This window comes from Odontomachus brunneus, unplaced genomic scaffold (assembly GCF_010583005.1).
Source record: "Odontomachus brunneus isolate Ranch 3 - 2012 unplaced genomic scaffold, Obru_v1 Obru_scaffold_007, whole genome shotgun sequence".
Taxonomy (NCBI): domain Eukaryota; kingdom Metazoa; phylum Arthropoda; class Insecta; order Hymenoptera; family Formicidae; genus Odontomachus; species Odontomachus brunneus.
In genome coordinates, this window is record NW_022639457.1 from 617,574 (window position 1) to 638,521 (window position 20,948).

Sequence of the window (20,948 nt, forward strand, 5' to 3'; positions counted from 1 at the left end):
GAGAGAGAGAGAGAGAGAGAGAGAGAGAGAGAGAGAGAGAGAGAGAGAGAAAGGGGAGCCAACAATAATAGCGTTAACACTTTTGCGATTCGTTGCTTTGTAAGCGCGTGTACGCGTGACACTCCCAGATGTGTAACCCCTTTATAGAAATTTATGTTTTATCCTGGACTGTCGACTGGCTAAAAATATACGCGCTGACGGTGCGCGCCGAGTCATATCGATTTCGAGACGTTATTGTTACACGAGTAAAAGTGCACACAACCCGACGCGGAAGCGAGAGCATTTATTACAAGGGTTCTAAAATAATGGGTTCCGCGTCAGTCCGGCTCTCGTCTCTCTCTCTTTCTCTCTCTGTCTGTCTCTCGCTTTTTCGCTCGGTCGCGCGAATTCCCGTCGCTTTCCGCGTCTCTTTAATTGTATTATTGATCGGTAGAGTGATTGTTAGTTCAACGTATTGCTCTTTGCGTCGACTGAGGTCGTTTGCAGACTAAACGCAGACTAATTTGCACGCTGAATGTGCAGTAATTAGCCATCTTCGACGGACGCAGCCCGTTCTTCCCTTGAGTCTTGAACGGACGTAACGAGCTCCAATATCCGTCGAACCTGCTAACGAGACGCTCCGGGCAGAAGGGCTAATAGCGCGTGCGTGCTAAGAAAATTAAATGCCGGACATTAATTACCCAATCAAATGTCATATGTGTGCACTCGCACCGATTTCGAATAATAATGTCGCAATTCTGCCGGAGATCTTCGTAAGAGAGAGGGAAAGAGAGAGAGAAAGAGAGAGAGCGAAATGCAGCCGATCAAAAATATCTGCTATCGTATCATTATTATTCTGCTTTAAACGATTGGCGATCCCAGCAAAAATATTGCCTGTAGCTGTACGTTTTCCACGCTACTTCGCCGTCATCGGTAAACGTCAAGGGGACTTGTTAACTCTAGGATAACAGACATTTTTTTTTACCTTCTCTTTTATATATTTTTTTTTTACCTTCGTCAACGTCAAACACGAAATTGACGCATTGAACGCCGTGCTGATTTCCATCGATTAGCTCGAGAACACAAGAGAAAATCGTGTAATCAACGGTACGGCGAACAATTCCCGGCTCTTTATCTCGTTCAATTGGCTCCCCGTGTCGGCCGGTGCATCTGATTCGCGACGCACGCGGTTAATTGCGTCTTACGCGCCAATTAATGAGGCGCCTCGGTATCAGAGTGCCGTGTTAACGTCGCTGTGTATCGAGCGAGTTTAGCAATTCACGAGGAGAAATCGTGTCGAGAGGGCGACGCGGGAAGACGCGGGACGCGAGGTGTCGGATTGCGCAATTTGCAGAGAGCTATCCGGATGCGGAAAACGCTTGTATCTATGACTGCAGGTAACAGGGGGCGAACGATCGTGAGCTGGAACGATACACGTACCTTGAGCGATTCGGGCAGGTATCCCGTGAGCACGTCCAAAAGTTGAGACAGCTCCTCTTCAGCGAGTAGACGAAAATTCCGACCTCGTTCTACCGCTTCGGGGCACTCCATACTGAAACTAATCGTTGAAAGATTATTGCGCGAATCGATCGCTCTCCTCACTCACAGGAAATGCGGAGGAACGATTCACCGATCGATTTCGCGATCCTCGGGATGGAGAATCGATATGGACTCGATATCTTGACAAGTATTTGGCTGCCAGATTGCAATAATCGCATCGGTCTCAGGTAAAAGTACCAATTCCAGGATGCGCAGTCCTACCCGAGTCAAAATTTTGATCCTGTTTGGACCTTCATATTCCACTTAATGCCTATCTAATATCTAAAGCCTATATCAAATTATTTTAAGGCTATTTAAATTATTGACATTGCCACGAGGTCCTCTTGGAACTTACAAGCGACATTTTGTGTTTTCTGCCATTTAGAGACGCTAAGTATTAATAAATAAACCTACCCAAAAAGGTGCACTCCGATTTCTTTCTAATTTGGCACAAATATAGAAATACAAAAAATATTTAGATTATATTTTTTTTTATTTTGGCTCACTTTGAGTTTCACTGCAATTTATAGCTTTTTAATGTTCTCATTCCTAACATTAACAAAAACAATAAAAATACATAAGAAATAAAATTGAATACAAGATATAGCTAAATAATTTTAACAAAATCGGCATAGCTGAGACACGAACCATTCTGAATTTCTTTAGTCGAGATTTCAACCGAAACATTTCAAATCTGTGCTAAATTAGCCAAAAATGGTTCGAATCTCGGCCAAACCGAGAAATTATTTGTAAATTTGATAAATAATTTTTTAACTTTTTACATGTTTTGTTTAAACATTTTATTACTTATACAAATAATTTTACACATTTGACTTCATATTCATAACCAGCAAACCAAAAACGCCTATATCTTGTTTAATTCAATTTTATTTCTTATGCATTTTTATTGCACTTATTGATGATAGGAGTGAGAATATTAAAAAACTATAAACTGCCTGTAAAACTCAAAGTAGGTCAAAATGAAAAAATATGACCTAAATATTTTTTGTACTTTCACATTTGTGCCAAATTAGAAAGAAATCGGAGACTTTTGGGTAGGTTTATTTGTAAGTTTACATGTGTATTAACTGAAACTACCTGAAACATTATATTTTTACTACAAAGCAGTCAAAACGGCGGGTTTGTAATTTATGATAAAAATTACGCGTATTTATAACAGCGCATTTTATATCTTTAATTGAATGAAACTAAAAAAAGGTAAATAAATATTTAAAAGGTAAATAAATGTTTTCCCCTGCATCGTGTATTTTTTTTCAAAACACTGCTATTTTAACTCTTATAGAAATAGATCGTTAATCGTCGGTAGTCTAGTGTTAAGCATAACACTGATCCTTTAGAATGTACAAACGTTAGAAGGTTCAGGTTGAAAGAGGGGGTAAAATTTCGAGTCAGATAATTCTGGACATTGTTATTTTATTTTGGTTTTTAAATTGGGATATTTAAACTTTCAACATAGAATATATCTAAATATTCTCATATAAATATATCTTTTGTTTGATTTGAAAGCTTTAAATATTCATACTTAATCCTAGATTATTAAACTAAGAAGGTAGACAGGGATGAGGCGACTTCAGCAACGCGAACATTACGATTTCTAGAAATTTTCGATTTGCTGTCATACTTTTACGACAACTTAGTAATGCAGGATCGAAGATCAAAACAATAAAAATGCCTGGGGGATTCATTCTCTTCATAAGATAATATTAATAAATATTCGTTTCAGTTCTCAAAATATAAATACTTAAACTTTAACATAGAATATTATTATATTTATACGTCCAATATGTAGATATTTTATGTTGAAATTTTAAGTATTCGCATTTAAAGACCAAAGCAGAATGTCCAGATGAGGAAAAAATGTCCAGGATTAGGCACGTGCCTCCAGCCATTGGTACTTTTACCTGAATTTCCACGTGAGGGATTAACGCGTAATTTTCGGCCAAGGACGACGCTAAATCACTTGCCCGTGATACTTGGGAAACTCACGCGGCGCAAAGAAGGAGACCTCGTGTGATATTGGCGAAAGCACGCGACGACGTGGTCCCTCGGCCTTTATTTAATATCGCCACGCCAGGTTTTTAGTTTCCGCGGATCGTTCTCGTCGATGCATATCGGCGGAGTGTTTGCGTATAATAATAAATCGCGAGCAATTTGGCGAGTCTGGCGTTAATCCGCATTATTATAGGCTGAAACTCCGCAACTTGAACTTTTTTCAAGGCCTGAATTATTGCGTGCAGTCGCTCGCGGTTTACACACACATACACATACGCGCGCGCGCATTGAAACTCGGGTGGATTTAAACGTTAATTTTTCATTCTTGCTAAACACTCGGCGGCGGACAAGTGCGCGCGATTCGCACAATCGTGCCATAACTATCGTGGTATAACTATCGGCAAAAGTTCCGCAAATTTATCCGTCAGACCAGCTAGTTACCTTCGAGGTACGCGCCGGGTCGTTTCAAGTATGAGTTAAATAAAAGTTAATGATCGATTAATTAAATTATCGTCTCGTGGATAGGTGGAGCCCATTTCCGTGACGAGTCTAATGAACGATGAATATATTATGTCGGCACGTATATTCACATCGTGCGGACAGGTGACAAATCTCTCTCTCTTTCTCTCTCGTGAAACCTGCTCTCGACGATATTTATACGCTAATACCGATGTGGGTCAGCGTAACCTTCGCGAAATACTCAATTGTGGACGGTAAAGCCTCTTACGTTTCGACGACGACGACGACGCACAATCTTAGACTGAGGGGTCGGAACCGGTATCCATGAGTCCATAACTCGCTTGCACACAGTCTGAGTTAGACATACGAATTGATCTGCGTTTATCGAATCTATGGGATTATTTATGCGTTTATCTGTTACTATAGGAAGTATATTATAAAAAAGGAAAAAAAGGAAGGACCGCGCGATACCAGTTATCGTTATCGCACTGATTTCTTAGTAATTTGAAGATTTTTTTTCTATGTTTTCCCGTTCTTTTTTTTTCCTTTCTTCTTTTTCTCCTCTTAGTGGACGAGACGTCATGCAAATCATGACGATCGAGACGGGCGATACGCGCGGACGAATATTCCCCGTGCTACGTACGGATTGGCCGTGCGTAATTTCGTAAATTTATAATTTATTACCTTTTATCCGCCGGCAAACTGAATAATTTATGCGGCGTGCAATGCTAGCAAACAATTCCGCGCTCATTTATTATGGAAGCCGTCATCGGTTATGCTAGCGAGTAATCGTTCGTAGACAATGTTATCACGGCGGTTATCTGTCGCTTAGCGACACTTATCGTGATATTTTCATCGGCGATCCGCATTTTCCGCTTCTCCCTTAAACGCGCGTTATTAATACAAAATTGCGCCAAATTCTACACACACATACACACATACACGAAGCCGCGAGATTATTCTCCCCTTCTCTCTGTCGCGAAACGGCCGCCGACCTATCTGCATATTTTATCGACGGAAATTAAAAAAGCGGTAGTTCACACCGTGCGTCGCGGCAAAAATGCGAAAGCGTTTCTCTTAACGATAATCGCCGGCGCGATAGTCAAACTGCAGCATCAAATGTCGGGCAAGAGGAAGAAAGGAAAAGAAAGGTAGGGAGGAAAAGAGAGAGAGAGAGAGAGAGAGAGAGAGAGAGAGAGAGAGAGAGAGAGAAACATATTATCCTCATGGAGCTGGAATAAATCGTAACGTACACTGATAACGCGAGATAAAACAGGAGAGCGCGACCGACTTCCCTGCGACAGTCCCTGCGACCAGAAAGGGCACACAATCACACCCGGGAAAAACGTCCTAGCGATCGTCACGGGAGGCGAGGAACGACCGGTACGCATTCCTTCTCAAGTACACACGTTACTCCGAGGTATTACGTATTACTACGCGCACACGTTACCGGCGGTACGCGAGCGACGTGACGTGACGTGACGCGCCGCGCCGTGCCGCGTCGTGCCGGTCTCACCAGCCTGACGCGTGCTGTGCAGGCCCCGCGTGCCCCCTCGAGCCCTTAACCCAGGCTCGAGGGTGCCCAATCCAGATGCACACCACTGCATCTTCGCGCGTAGCGTCTCGTCGCGTCGTGTCACGCCGCACCGCGTTGCGGATTGGAAATCTCGCCGGTATGTCGCAACTGTGTGCGTTGTGTGCCATGCCAGGCGGATTCGTGTGTGCGTTGATCGATTTACCTGAACGAGCGGGAGCTGTCGTTCACGTTCCGTGCGCGTCGCGCGGATCCTCCCCGAGAGGAGAAGAACGACGACGACGACGACGCGGAGACGGCAGCGACGACGATGACGATGACGACGACGACGACGACGACGACGACGACGACGACGACGACGACGACAGTGCTGGTGGTGGTGGTGGTGCTAGTCGTAGTGGTGGTGGTGGTGGTGGTGGTGGTGGCGGCGGCGGCGGTGGTGGTGGCGGCGGTGGTGGCGGCGGTGGCGGCGACGGTGACGGCGACGGCGACGACGTTAGTTCCGGACCGCACACGGGATCACCGATCTCACGCACCACGCACTCGATTGATCGCGCGGAATCGTGTGTGCGCGAGGCGAAGTGCACGGCGCGGGGCTCGCCGAGGGTGAGAGAATGGTCGCGGCCTGTTGTCAAGGGGTAGTTCCAACGGAGGAGGCACCCACCCTCGCCGCCCCCTGAACCCGCACTGCCGCCCCTGAGCCATCGTCGTCCTCCATGCACCGTGAGTCGTCGGGACGACGCGCAGGCGTCGCGGCGCCGGCAGTGCCGCGTTTGAAAGCTGCGGCGCCCTTGGAGAGAGGGCCTGCCGATGTGTCGCAGGGCCGTGATGATGACGTAGTCATAGTACAGGCGAGCCAGCTGAGCCAACCATCCTCGGTCGCAATTTTCCCGTCGGGGAAATGATGGCGCGACGCGCGCGTTTTATCACCAGCTACCACGGCTGACTGTCCGTCGAACGTGACTGGTAATGATAGGTATGAAGGTGCCTCGAAGGGTCGTTAAGAGCGCCGCGTGCAGAGAGCGTGTCGAGCCCGGTAGCGATCCTGTGGCAGTCAGAAATTTATGCAGCGGGGACGCCCGTCTGCGCCTGTCATTTGAAAGTATCTGAGAGGGTCTACATAGGTCAACGTGTCAAAATTAAAAGTCATCACTGACTCACTTGCTCAATAATTATATCTTTAATTATTATTAATATTATTATATGCTGTATTATTTAATGTTCTTAATTATATCATTAATTATATTGGTTCTGTGTAAATGTCCGTCAGTAATGATTCCCAATTTTGACAGTTTGATGAGCTTTCAACGTTATCGTGTCCAAACCGTTTTGCAGCCTACTATACAGTCAGCGTCACACACATATGCCGTACCATTATTCCCTAGAGAATTACACAATTTTCAACCTTACACATAAGGTTGAAAATCGTGTAATTCTGGATCTAGATAATGATATGACACTGACTGTATTCCTGAACACTCAGTGCCTACGATTGTCAAACGTGTACCTCGCATCTGGAAACGGCTGAAAATCGCAGTGCCAATAATGCAAATGCTAAGTCTGTATATGTACATGAGAATCGAATACACCAAAAGAAGAAATAATTCATTATTGTAATATGTAATTATCTTCGACGTCAAGTATATTTTTCTCTTGATCTGAGAAAAAAGCAGTGTACATATAAAACGATGTGTTCATAACGCATTATTAGTAATAGCAGCGTTCGCTGCTAGAAATAGACTTCCTGGCTGTAATTATGTCACTATGCAATGATCGCCACAAATGTCAAGCACTGTCTGTCAGTGTATCGTTGACGAAGATCACGGTTGAATGTGATCGCGACAACAACGGCTCTAGGCTAATCGCAAATGAAGCACTGACGTCACAATACGCGCGTGCCGCTACCGCGACGATTAAATGAAACGTATAATTTCTATACCCCTGTGCGGCACGCTCGGCGTTTCTCGTTGCGCAGAGCCGCACGGGGACTCCGCATTGCCTCCCGAAAAAGTCCCGTGCAGTTGCAGCGAAAGCCAAGATTGCAGGTCCCGCCTGTCGCCTCTGCGTCACAAGCTTATGAAAAATTATCGTGACTGATATCCAACCCCGGATCGATACCCAAGAGAGCAACGTATCCGTTCTTCAAGAGAGCAGGATCTGCTCTTCGCACGTGTGGATCTGTTTCACGAGCAATTTAAGGTGCGTGATTGATATTCTCCGGGTGATAACGCGCGAATTAAAATTCTGGACGGACGCCAACCGGGCGATAACGGCTCGAATTTCGAGTAGCGTTTGCATGCGACGTGAAAAATATTTCAAAGCCACGGCGCGTTTCCATTTAAATGTCGAAGGTGCGAGTAATTATCGTCGGTTTGTGCTTCGTGTTACGCGCGATGAAATGAATTCTTACTAATGCGTTATTGTATGTTATACAATAGAAACAAGTAGCTATTGTATGTTATATATTGAAACAATAGGAAACAAAGAAAGAAATATACTATATAAAATAGAATGTCTGTGTGTGTATTCCCTATTAATTCCTAAACACTAAATCGGGTTCTGAACTAAATTTGACATAATTATTCTCTAGAAGATCCTGCGGAAAATATAAACTATCCTGAAACCTGGACATCCCACCCCCTCTTCCTGATTTTATCCACTTTGTCATAGACACTTTGTCATAGCTTGGGCAATATTGAGTAGTTTAAGCTAGTAGAAAAATAAAGAGTGAGAGAGAAAAGCAAAAATATCATACAGAATTGAATAGTGTATAGTATTAACGGAAGCAATGAAAATATACGCGTTTATTTTGCGTTTATTTATCACAGTTGATAACGAGCGAAACGAAAACTGTTTGAAAAACGCGAAATGCATATAATACGTGTTTTACCACTAGAGAATATCGCACGAAAATTCACACAAAGACGGAAATAGCGCGCGTAAATCTCGCGTCTGACGGAACACTTGGCGTAAAGCCTGCGGAATGATGTAGCGTTTTATGTCGGACACTTCGTTGCTCGTGTTCTCATGCACTCAAAAAAATGATCTTGCAGTCATAGCGAAAATTATCTATATACGAGAAATATATAACTTTTTTAACAGTTACAGTTTTATTTTAATAGTTACTTGGAGAACGTAAAATAAAATAAAAATTATATAGTAATCCCCAGAAAGCACAGAGAGTTAAAAAAAAATTCAGTCGTATGTCACCAATTCTGAATTCATTTTCAGATGCAAAAAGAATTCTTCAAAATTCAGTTCAGTGAAAAGAATTTTTTTTGTATCTAAAAATGAACTCAAAATTGGTAACATACGACTGAATTCTTTTTTAACTCTCTGTGCTATCTGAGTCGTATATTGATTTAATAACCCAAATAGCATAGAGAATTAAAAAATAATTAAAAAAGAATGTAGTCGTATGTCATCAATTTTGAGTTCATTTTCAGATGCAAAAATTGTTCAGAGTTTACTTCAAGGAATTCTGTATGCATTTAAAAATGAACTTAGAATTAGTGACTTACGACTGAATTCTCTTTAAATTCTCTTTAAATTCTATTTAAATTATCTATGCTATCTGGGAAATTTATCAACGTATGTATGGAGCATGTGATTAAATTCTTTTACCTCTATAAGGCTATCATTAAATTTTTATTATATTAAGTACAGATTTGAAATTTGTTAAGTAGGTTGACTAATTAATGTGATACATATTAATTATAAAATTCAATTCTCATATTTTAGTAAAGCTTAAAATGTAAGATTTTTGTATTTACAATAATAATTTACAATTATTTCGAGAAAGTAACTTAAAAGTAACTACCTGTTACTTTTTGAGTAAATGTAACTGTAACGAGCTACTTTTCATAGCCAATAACTTGTAACTGTAACTAGTTACATTTTCAGCAAAGGGAATTGTAACTGTAACTAGTTACTTTTAAATAGTAACTTTTCTAACTCTGAAAATATTTATATTTTCATAATCAAAAATTATTTAGATATGAGAAATTAGCTTTCTAAAATAAAATAAATGACTAGCAAACACTGCAATATCGCGTATGTTTTGTATTTAATTAACATAGATGACAGAGACAGAATTCTTATCTAAACTATTTGTGAAATTTAGCTGGAAAGTCTCTCTGTGGCGCCCATCTAGATTAAGGCCAGATTAATAATTGATAACGGGACCCAAATTTGCCTGCAAGTATTGCTGGAATGCCGCTCCGCTGTAAATTCTACGTACCACAGACAATTTTGTAGCGGATAAAAAAACCAGCGATAAATTTTAACTGACATTTGAATAATAATTTTAACTTGACATTTAGGATTCCACCTGGACCAGCAAAACATTCTTTTGAGTGTGCAATCTTTGTTGTCGCGGTATGAAGCGACGGTAATTCGTAAATGTCGTAAAAACAGCGACTCGTAAACGCGAGTTTACTTGTGATACGAGGACAACGAGCTGCGCATGTGTGATATATTTTATTATTCTCTCTCTCTCTCTCTCTCTTTCTCTCTATCGTTATCTCACGCGTGTATGTTAGTGGAGATTCGAGATCTCGAGTTAACGTCAAAACGCGAGTATATTCATCAATCCAGTCCATTATCTGCGCTCATTGTTCCTCCTTACTATAGTTTTTTTTACCCTCAGCTACAACTATCTACCCCGTCTTTCCCCTCCCCTATCCTGTTCCCCTCGGCGTATTATCGCAACTTACTATCGCAACGTACTATCGCAACTTACTAATAGTAACTTACTAAAATAAGGCTAGCAGTGAGCTTTGGCGTAAATTGAAGAAATAAAACCAATTTATATTCCGCCTACGCGCCACTACTCCAATTCCCCTGCATCGGGAGTATTTCTTTTAAGTAAAAGAAATACTCCCGGTGTAAGAAGGCTAGGGTGCAAGGCCAATGAGCAATAAATTAGTTTTATTTCTTATTTCGACGTATGCGTCAAGATTACTTCTAGCTCGTATCGCAGACGAGCTTATAAGCGTACGAAAGACAACGCGCTTTATGCACGTGAGGCCGTGTTACGAACACTGTTATTACGCAAAATATGGCCGGAAGAAATTCGCCTTACGGCGAGAAGTCACGAAACGTTGAAGTCTTGAAAACATCGTTCTCGTTCTCGTGCTTTCGTGATCTGGCGGTGGTGCGGAGAACGATGGAGAAGATTGCGCGGCCGCAGCGCGTGTCTCGCTTCTCTTTTCTCTCTGTGCTCTTTATTTTTTTTTCTTTTCGGACCGGAATATTTGTCTACGTGCTTTTTAATCGGAGATACGTGATGTTCGTAACGAAGGTGGACCGAGTCTATAATTTTGCACGAGGTTCTCTCTCCTTGAGACGATCCGTTCTATACGTCTAAATTGCATCTCACGCGCCGCACGATCGCGAGGGCGTCTTATTCATCTACTCCGCGCATGTCTTATTTCTTAAAGTCCGAATTCTCATTACAATCCAGCGGATAGGAGTGGATTCAAGTAGCGGCACCGAAATAAACTCGCGGAAGCGACGCCAATGGTCCACAGACAATTTGGATGGATATCCGAGCGCTATTAGCGTATGATTGAGACGGAGGTTCAATTACGATCACTCTCCGTTTGCTTTCGCCGGGTGCTCTTTTCGTTCTGGCACGTACGTGCCCGGCGTTTACTGCGCATCGCGGAACGCGATCCACCCTCGCTCGCCCTCCCTCTCCCTGTGCCCCCTCGTGTCTCCCGCGACCCTCCCGACGAGCACACTGTGTCGTAAGCGTCGCGGGGAAAGCGCACAGCCTCCTGCGAGAGGCTACTCTGCCAGATCGATCCGACGACGAACGAACGAACAGACAAACGGACGGACGGACGACCAAACGACCGACCAAGAGGACGAGCGAAATCACCAAGAAGAAGTCTCAAGGCTAGAGTTTGCTATGTCAACGAGCATCGAGTGCGGCGCGTGCTACGTCGATCGCTATGCCAGGATACCAAGGATCTGTACTCGGTAGGGAGCAAGCCGCGCAACCGAGCCGGGGTGATCCTTTGAGCGGTCTACTCGACGACTCTCTCTGACTCCCGGGACTCGTCCGTCTGTCTGTCTATCTGTCTGTTATCTGTCCACCTGCCAGTCTGTCAGTGAGTGATACCCCGTGTGCCGAGCACTCACGTCCGAATCCAGCATGACACTTGACCGTGACATTTAATGCGACGCTCGAGTGACCGAGAGCTTCCGTAACGTCGTTGCAACGCTATCGTGAACGTAATTCGGCTGATATTTACGATCGATCGATACTCGCTGCCTTCCCGCGAAGACAAGATCGCGAGCTTCCATTCGGACTCACAGTCGCAGTCCTCGCGGTGTCGCTTGCATTCTCATGTCCGACGTGGTGGTTGCATCCTTGAACTTTAGTTCGCCATCGCCGGCCGTGCGTCCTCTGATCATCCAGGTCGCCGGTGGCTGCCTGCCAAAGAAGTTGTCGTACAAACGGATTCGCAATTGATATTGCCGAGTGCTATGTTGACGTGTTATGTGACTTTCGCGTACAACCGCGTCGCGTGCGAAAATTATGCGTCAAAATTACGCCACCTGTCAAGGTCTCGCACGAAATCTAACGAGCGAGAGCGATTGTTCTAAACGTGAAAGTAGGGAAACATAAATGCACGGTGAATCAACAGTGATAATAGTATGGCGGCGCGGTAGGTAAATCGCCTGGCGAAAAGCGCACATTCTCGGTATATACTCATCTCAATACACTCCTCTCTATAAATCCGGAAGAGTGTAATGAGAGTGTTATTAGACTTAAAGAGAGTGTGTCTTCTTCGCCAGGGACGGGCTTCGCGGGGAATTTCAAAATCGTCATGTTTAGAGAGCAGCACGATCCTCCACCGTGTATCAAGAAAAGTATATCCGTGTTTCTACACGAGCGGCGTCACACATGCGCGTTAATTGCATTTGGCAGCGCGACAAGTTTACGATTTCGGTATTAATCACTCGGTGACAACGCAAATCAAGTGATAAATATATACCTGCGTACGACGACCTTCCTACCGGCACTCGTATCGTCGGATTTATCGTTCCTTTTTTCGAAAGAAACACTGAAATTCCGGCACTCGTCCTTTCGTCTACCGTTTGCGCTTGATTTTGCTTAGTTTCCTTCACGGCGTCACAGATGGCAGCGACGATCATCCGACACTGTGGCGTCATCTTGCAGCGGCTCAGCGAGTAACGACGTAGGGCCGTAACACACGAAAAAGTGTGAACAATAAAACTTAAGCAATTAAGAAAATTGGCCAATTACAATCGATTATTCTTGAACCGTAAGAAGAATCATCGACTATGATTGGCCAATTATTCTTATCGCTTAAGTTTACTATTTACGTTTTTCTATGTGCCATCTATTTTATCGCTGATGCGCAATTTTGTTCGATATAAGTTCATCTTGCACGTTTTCTCATGCTGAAAGCATCATTCTATTTTCCTTCGGTATATAGGATACGGTCCAGCGGACGCTGCAAATGCTTTGTAGTGTTTTTACTTCTTTCTTTTTCTTCATTCGAATCCGAGGAATAGAACAAGAGGGAGAAACGCTGCGCAGCATTTGTAGCGATTGTTGGACCGCGTCCATAATGAGCGATAAAGATAAAATGATATTTTCAACATGAAAGCGTGCAAGACGAACTTAGCCATAAAGAATCTCGTAGAGACAAACTCGATCTTTAATTGGTTCCGGATGTCAGAGCGTGGATACAGGTTGTGTCTCGATATTCACTATCAGTACTGAAAATCCATAGTATACGTGACATGAACTATAGATTTTGAGTATTGGCAATGGATATTGGAAAGTACTTATGGATATAAGAATAAGTAAGAAAAGCTAGGTTACAGATAAGGCTAGTTACGCCACAAATCAGGGTACCTATTATGGACTTCTTCGGAATCAATTCCGATCGGAATAATTCCGTTACCTCTAGAAAAGACAGTAGAAATCTAGGAAATAACCGAATGTTTCCGATCGGAATTGATTCCGAAGAAGTTCATAATAGGTACTCTTCCAACGCTCTTAGGCTGAAGTCCCATGGCATGTATTTTCCGCGTACCGCGTAACCAATAAATTGCGACGTTTAGTATTTCTGTTGGAACTTATAAAAAAATAGAAAAATGTGATTGGTTACACGGTTACGCGTAAATACGTGCCATAGGACTCCACCCTTAGACTGAAGTCCCATGGCACGTATTTTCACGTAACGCAAAACCGCGTAACCAATCACATCTTTCTATTCTTTTAGAAGTTCCAACAGAAATTCTAAACGTCGAAATCTATTGGTTACGCGATACGCGGAAAATACATACTATGAGATTGCAGCTTATTCTTGAAATAGTTGCGTATACGTAAGTTTTACTGCGCAAGCTTAATCATACCATAAAATAGCTGCGCAATGAAAATTACGTATACCCAAAAATTTCAAGAATAGGGGAGCCCAGGGCCCTTATTCTTGAAATAGTTGCGTATACGTAAGTTTTACTGCGCAAGCTTAATCATACCATAAAATAGCTGCGCAATGAAAATTACGTATACCCAAAAATTTCAAGAATAGGGGAGCCCAGGGCCCTTATTCTTGAAATAGTTGCATATACGTAAGTTTTATTGCGCAGATTTAATCATACCATAAAATAACTGCGCAGTAAAACTTACGTATACGCAACTATTTCAAGAATAAGAGCCCAAGGCACGTATTATGGAACTTTTCGGAATCAATTCCGATCGGAAAAGTTCAGTTATTTCCTAGATTTCTATTATCTTTTCTAGGGGAAACGGAATTATTCCGATCGGAATTGATTCCAAAAAAGTTCATAATAGGTACCCAGAAAAGTGTTTAATGCCTGTATTTATAATCAGGCCTTATATTTAAGGCCTTAAATTCATCTTCAGATGTTCTACAGATTATTTTATTGGCTACAGAACATCTGAAGATGAACTTAAGAAAGCCTTAAATGTAATGGCTTCTGCACACAGGACGCGGTAATGCTTGTCGCGCGGCGGAAGTCCGCGCGACAGCCAATCAATATGTTGTTTTTCCGTAAGAGCTAAAAGATTATTACGGAAAGCAGCATATTGATTGGCTGTCGCGCGAACTTCCACTGCTGCAAGCATTACCGCGTCCTGTGTGCAGGAGCCATAAGGCCTGACTATGGGTGCGTTCCGTTTCCACGCATAATGCGCATGAAGCGCAGCGTTAGAGTGACAGAGATATGAAAGTAAGATAAAATGAGAGGGAGAGCACTCGGGTGAGGTTCTCGAACCTAGGTTAAGTTAGTTCTCGAACGCATGAACTGCCTCAGCTCCGAGGTAGTGCAGTCCATGCGATCTCATGCGTTCGAGAACTAACCTAACCTAGATTCACAAGCTCACCCGAGTGCTCTCCCTCTCTTTTTATCTCACTCTCGTATCTCTGTCACTCTAACGCTGCGTTTCATGCGCATCTTGCGTGGAAACGGAACGCACCCTATGAATACGGGCATAAGTGTCAAATGCAAGTACATATCTTTTCTCTGATAAACTAAGTTTAACAATATATTAACATAGACCCAATTGTTACAGTAAGAACAAACTATTCCTATCTATTCCTCTACGTATATCTGCATTCATACAGAAAGGTCATCCGTAATTATTTGAGTGAGTTTGTGAACTCCTCCGTCTTGTTCAATGGAAGAATCCGTTTTCAATGAGAGAATGTTCCCATTGGGCAAGATATATGAGTTCACAAACGCTTGAAAAATCGAGTTTGTCTCTCTCTACCTATGAGACATGTGGTCTGTTCTTTTCAGTTGCACTGCTAAACTGGTGCCGGCTGCGTTCGGAAACGTCACCCAAGTGTACCCGTTACGTTGGAGTAAGCGAGATACAAGAGTGAGATAAAAAGAGAGGAAGAGTACTCGAGTGACGTTTCCAAACGCAGCCGCAATAAGAGTGAGAAAAAATATACTTATCTCACTTTAACTTATTGAACCAGTTCGGCAGTGCAACTGATGCTCGTTTCTAACTTTAGTTAATTTAACCGGCTGGTTATTCCAACGAAATTGACCAATCGCATTTGTCAGTTCTGACTAACGAAAAATTTGATTGATCAATTCTGTTGAAATAACCAGCCGGTTAAATTAACGAAAGTTGGTAGAAACGGGCATGAAAAGAATAGACTAATAGTCTACGGGAGCGTTCCGATTGACCACAGTACGATTGGACACAACCAACCGATGAAAAGAATTATCTAGTGAATTACTAGGTCGAACCAATCATTACAATCTGTGTCCAATCGTATCGTGGTCAATCGGGTCCCACCCATAGTCTACAATAGGTATCATAAGAGTCGGGCAATCATGGCCGATATTCTAGTAATACTCGACTATGATTGGCTAATTCTTAAGACTTACGATACCTCTTGTAGACGAAGCGATCCATTAGGCGCTGCAAACGCTATGAAGCGCTTAAAAGAAAGCCATGATTGGTCTACATGTCGCTTTAAAACATTTGCAGTGTGTAATGGATCGCATTTTTTTTTATTCGATAATGCGAGCCAGCAATGAATTCGACAATCGTAATTTTCCGACCAGCTGACAAGTGCTGCTACGTCAAGTTTCAGCTCATGACGCACGAGAACGTGTCCGGTGTTTCCTCGTGATCCATTGTTTTCGATTATATTCCGAAGTGTTCGATGCGCTTACGTTATCACTATATGTATTTTGTAGTTGCATTTAGGTCGTAGCGATCGATCTTTCTGTTGTTAAGTCACTCCGTGCCACTTGTTTGACATAAATATTCCATACGACGTAGTGTATTGCGATTTAGCGCACGAGCCACGAACATGTTCTTCGTGCAATTCGATCACGACGAGATAATTCGATGGTAAAAACATTTATTATTTACTCGACGATGCGTAAGATAAGATAAACGAATAGGAAAATCTTGGACACCGTTCCAATACGAAACAATTTTTTTGTCACTGAATTAATGTGCATTTATAAAACTGAAAAAGAAACAGGTATATATTTGAGACTCGGTAGAAAAAAGAAGAGAGGAGAATTAGTTAGGAAAAGGGAGTAAAAGAGACGATGTATCATGACCGTGATGCACTCTTACTTTTCGATAACGTGTCGTACACACATGTATTTGTACACATTTGATCATCATAGACGATTGATCTCTTAAGCGATTATTCTGTCGAGCTTCACAGAACTATTGACGATTTACAGACTTGCGCGATCGATTGCACCTCATCTCGTGCAAATTATCGTTGACTCCGTAGAGCTTTATGTCTGTACTGAAGACGACACTTTTAAATTTTGTATCCAATATTTATATACTCTGTATGGAAAACTTTGTGTGATGGGTCGATTTTGAATTTCGTTGAAATGAACGAGTTGCGAAGTGTTGTTTGAGTGATATCAATATCATTGATCTAACAGTTAGAGCGTATTAAATTGCCTGGAAACGTAATTACAAGTGGAACGTGCAAGTACATACTAGATTCATTGAATAGAGAAGAATGGATAGAGATACCAATTGTTGTTATTGTTTGAGTGCGCAGGACGTACTCTATTCATGCGTACCGACCACCGTAAATGAGCCAAACTGTTTGCGCGCGAAGCACGATCAGAATTCTAAAACGAGATTTTGCCAGAAATGTCACGGTAATTTTGCGCGCATTTTCGGGACAAATCAGCGTGTTGAGGACGGATGATAAAACTGTTGCAGACAAACTGTCAAAAAGCAAAGCATGTTTTAAAATAAAATTAATATGACATGAAAGTGATAGTTAATAATACTGTATTGTTCTTCTTCCAGACTATATTCATAAGGCGAGTATGTGCAGGAAGAAAGTTCGAAGTGACAGACAATTCGACAACGTGGATTATACACAATTAACAGAAACCGATAATGGTTTCTTCGATTCACAGGTAAATGCAGAGCAATACGATCTCATTCAAGCTAAGAAACAAGTTATTATACAAGATATATTAGTCAATTTGTTCATCCACACACATGTTTCAATATCAATTTTTCTGTATCAAGAATAACATTTTTTCTTGCCAGTTTGTAAGCCCACCTGTGAAAATTCCATGGAAAGCTATCACATTAGCGGCTCTTCTGTTTGTTGGAGGAACTATTATGCTCATTATGGGAAGCTTGATTGTGAGCGGTCACATTGATTCGAAAGTAAGATTTTATTTATTGTCTTGCTCAATTATATAATGCTACAATTGTGCAATAAGAATTTCCAGCATGTAATTTTCAACAAATACAAAGTGATTATTGCTTGTTTCACAAGCAGGTAGAAAGGCATGGGAATACATTACCTTATTATTATACTACTTACTAAATTTATATATTATACTACTTGCTAAATTTATGTATAGTAAGAACATCCTGTTTATATTTGCAGTATTCAGATCGAATGTGGCCAGTGATCATTTTAGGGGCCTTGATGTTTATACCAGGGGCTTATCATATGAGGGTAGCTATTTTAGCGTATCAGAAAGTACCTGGTTATTCTTTTGATGACATACCTGAATTTGATTGAATGTTTATATATATATGCACATAGTATTTATTTATTAATCTAATTTGACTCAAATTGGATGAAATATTTTTTATTTGTGCAGCATATAAAATTAATTAGGAGTATGAAAGAGATTACACACTTCTCATACACACAATCTTATATTTTGATATCAAAATATTTATGTTACAGCAATATAAATTCTTTTACAAAAGCATCTTACAAAGTCTATAACAATAGTGTAATAGTGTGAATGTTTTACAAAATTTTTCTCAAATGGTTTGACGATATAAAAACTTGTATACATTGATATCTTTTTTATCATTAAAACAGTGACATTTATTTCTTAGCAACACTTATTAATTACTATTTTATTTCTTTGCAAGAGATTGTTTTCCTACATTTTACGTACAAGTATTAGGAATCTAGAATAATTATTTAATGATTATTAGAAATATGATGAAAATATTCCAAAAATAGAATTGCGTGTGTACTTACAAACAACTCTGTGATTGTATATTTATAGTAATATTATAGTAATTATTGAGTATATCATTGAATATTGAATATGTTATGTTATTAACATATGAAAATTTGAAATTATATTTATGTGTTTACAATTTAATCTTTAACCTAGATATGTAGTCAGTACAAATTATCATGTGTATAAAAATTTTATTTAAAATTCTTACATCTTTTCAATTAAGCACTTGTGTTAATTGATTATGTATTGTGTTAATTGATTATATTTCATACATTTTTTTATGAAGTGAAATGATTACATTTTTTAATCAAAGTTAAAGTTAAGTTTATTTTTTAATCAAATAACATTGTTTAATATGACATTGAAATATATTTACATTTCTGTATGATACATTAGCTAATAAAGTTGCAAAAATTTATATGAAAAAGTATGTATATAAAAGAGAAAAATAAAAATTAATAGAAATGTATCTCTATGACATAAATCAATCACACACAACACAAAATTTGATGTAATTCGGTATGAACGTATATTATAAACAAAATATTTTATAAAAGTTACTATGACAAAATAAGTAAAATATAAAAATATAATGCAAACTTTAATACAAAATATCATATATATGTGTGTGTTTCGAACAGCCCGGGTTGGTGAGCAACTAGTTCATAATGCCGTCGAACTACCGTCGACTGCTACGTCTGGATGCGCGAGTATAAGGTTGTGCTCTCCTATCCAAGAGCCTCGTAAGATGGTGTGAGGAAAGTGCGAGTGTGCTTAAATGTGCAAGCACGGCGTGGTTCTGCTGAGGACACGCGTATAGTTGTCCGGCGGCGCCTCCGCGCTGGGAAGAAAATCCCCCCTTCCGGAGGAAGGTATTCACTCAGAATACGGAGACAGTGACCCGTCTTTCCTCTCGTGAACGTCGGAGTCAAGTCCGAGTGAGATTCAGCTCTGTGTGGCGTGGGAGCAACAGAGGCTGAATCTGAAATGATATACAGGTGAGCTGAACTCGCCTTGAATAGTCGCGCACGCGGCGAAGCCTAAGTCTCGTAGGGACTTAAACGCGAATGTAACTCGCGTGTTGAGTCGCGTATGCGACGGCATATAAGTCTCGCGTCGACTTATAAGTGAGCGTGGTTCACGTCGATAATGCCGTGGGTGCGACCAATACTAAGTCTCGCTGAGACTTAAAAGCGAGTATCCCTCGCGTGTTGAGTCGCGGATGCGACGATGTATAAAGTCTGAAGTCGACTTATCTGCGAACTTGGTTCGCGTAAGTGCTGCGCCCCTGGAGTGTATGAAGTTGGTACCCCACTTTTTGAAATTTATAATTTTGAAAGTTGTCCCAGATTCTTCTGACTTTGTACCACATTGTTCCAAAGTGATATTGCTTCATTCGAAACGGTTTTCGAATAAAACAAAAAAATGATTTTTTGAGCTGGCACCCCACTTTTCGAAAATCGAACATTCTGATACCACAATAGATTGTTCTAGTTGTTCCGAATTCGAAAAAAAAATCGATTTTTTTTCGAATTTTCGGAGAACGGATGACGCTACGAGTCTCATACTCTAAAACTATAATTCTTAAGCCTAGCACAACTCAGAACAAAAAGATCTCGGTTGGAACAAGAAAGGAAGCATGTGTTTACTCTTGACGTCGAGTACTGTCAAATCGATTTTTTTACGAATTTTCGGAGAACGAATGATCTTATGAGTCTCATACTCTAGAACTATAATTCTTAAGCCTAGAACAACTCAGAACAAAAAGATCTCGGTTGGAACAAGAAAGATAGTATAAGTTTACTCTTGGTCCGATAGACTGTCAAAAAACTTTTTTTTAATTTTTCGGGCTTATAATTAAACTTATTGATTTGTGCTTTTGGAATAATGTTTGGAACAACTAGAACAATCTATATCGGTATCGGAATGTTTTATTTTCAAAAAATGGGGTACCAGATCAAAAACATTTTCATTTTTTGGACTTATAATTCAACTTATGGATTTGTCCTTTTGGAACAACTAGAACAATCTATTGCGGTATCAGAATGTTCGATTTTCGAAAAGTGGGGTGCCAGCTCAAAAAATCATTTTTTTTTGTTTTATTCGAAAACCGTTTCGAATGAAGCAATATCACTTTGAAACAATATGGTACAAAGTCAGAACAATCTGCAATAACTTTCAAAATTATAAATTTCAAAAAGTGGGGTGCCAACTTCATACACTCGTGCCCCTGGCAGCAGAATTCTGGAAGACACCTACAATTCGCGCGGAGTCGTGAGCCCGACAGTACCGTGTTCTGTCAAACCGATACACGAGATCTGCGATACTTGTGCTATCGCAACGGAAAGCGTTCACCGCAGTAGAGGCTCCGAGGTAATCCGAATGGTCGCGCGAAGCCTTCTCT

The 20,948-nt window shown here is 41.0% G+C and overlaps 3 protein-coding genes across 10 annotated transcripts in view; 1 reads left to right on the forward strand and 2 right to left on the reverse strand.

Moving 5' to 3' along the window:
- LOC116853883 overlaps positions 1–5,867 on the reverse strand; it is a 19,656-nt gene extending 13,789 nt beyond the window's left edge. Inside the window, exons 1-2 of one of the 2 annotated variants that reach the window (XM_032835189.1) lie at positions 5,730–5,867; positions 1,420–1,537 (exon numbers count right to left, since the gene is read on the reverse strand). In XM_032835189.1, coding sequence (XP_032691080.1) covers positions 1,420–1,530 — 111 coding nt within the window. In that variant the 5' untranslated portion in view covers positions 1,531–1,537; positions 5,730–5,867. Of the gene's footprint in view, positions 1–1,419; positions 1,538–5,243; positions 5,464–5,729 lie in introns of those variants that run through there. The other variant, XM_032835190.1, reaches the window with a different exon arrangement.
- LOC116853884 (transmembrane protein 230) overlaps positions 1–18,095 on the forward strand; it is a 37,218-nt gene extending 19,123 nt beyond the window's left edge. Inside the window, exons 1-4 of one of the 5 annotated variants that reach the window (XM_032835193.1) lie at positions 11,270–11,509; positions 17,346–17,458; positions 17,595–17,717; positions 17,944–18,095. In XM_032835193.1, the coding sequence (XP_032691084.1) occupies positions 11,482–11,509; positions 17,346–17,458; positions 17,595–17,717; positions 17,944–18,081 (402 nt within the window). In that variant the 5' untranslated portion in view covers positions 11,270–11,481 and the 3' untranslated portion in view covers positions 18,082–18,095. The other 4 variants (XM_032835195.1, XM_032835194.1, XM_032835192.1 and 1 more) reach the window with 4 other exon arrangements.
- LOC116853886 lies at positions 6,426–13,876 on the reverse strand. Of its 3 annotated transcripts, none has more exons than XM_032835197.1 (3): positions 12,532–13,876; positions 11,847–11,962; positions 6,426–6,569 (listed from the first exon to the last, which is right to left on the reverse strand). In XM_032835197.1, exons 1-3 carry the CDS (start codon positions 12,707–12,709, stop codon positions 6,525–6,527), a joined length of 339 nt encoding a protein of 112 aa, XP_032691088.1. In that variant the 5' UTR covers positions 12,710–13,876; the 3' UTR covers positions 6,426–6,524. The 3 variants fall into 3 exon arrangements, 2 of the variants coding, with proteins under 2 accessions (XP_032691088.1, XP_032691087.1); XM_032835196.1 differs by having other exon boundaries at positions 6,458–6,569; positions 11,785–11,962; XR_004380046.1 differs by lacking the exon at positions 6,426–6,569 and having other exon boundaries at positions 11,615–11,966.
- Positions 18,096–20,948: the final 2,853 nt, after the last annotated feature.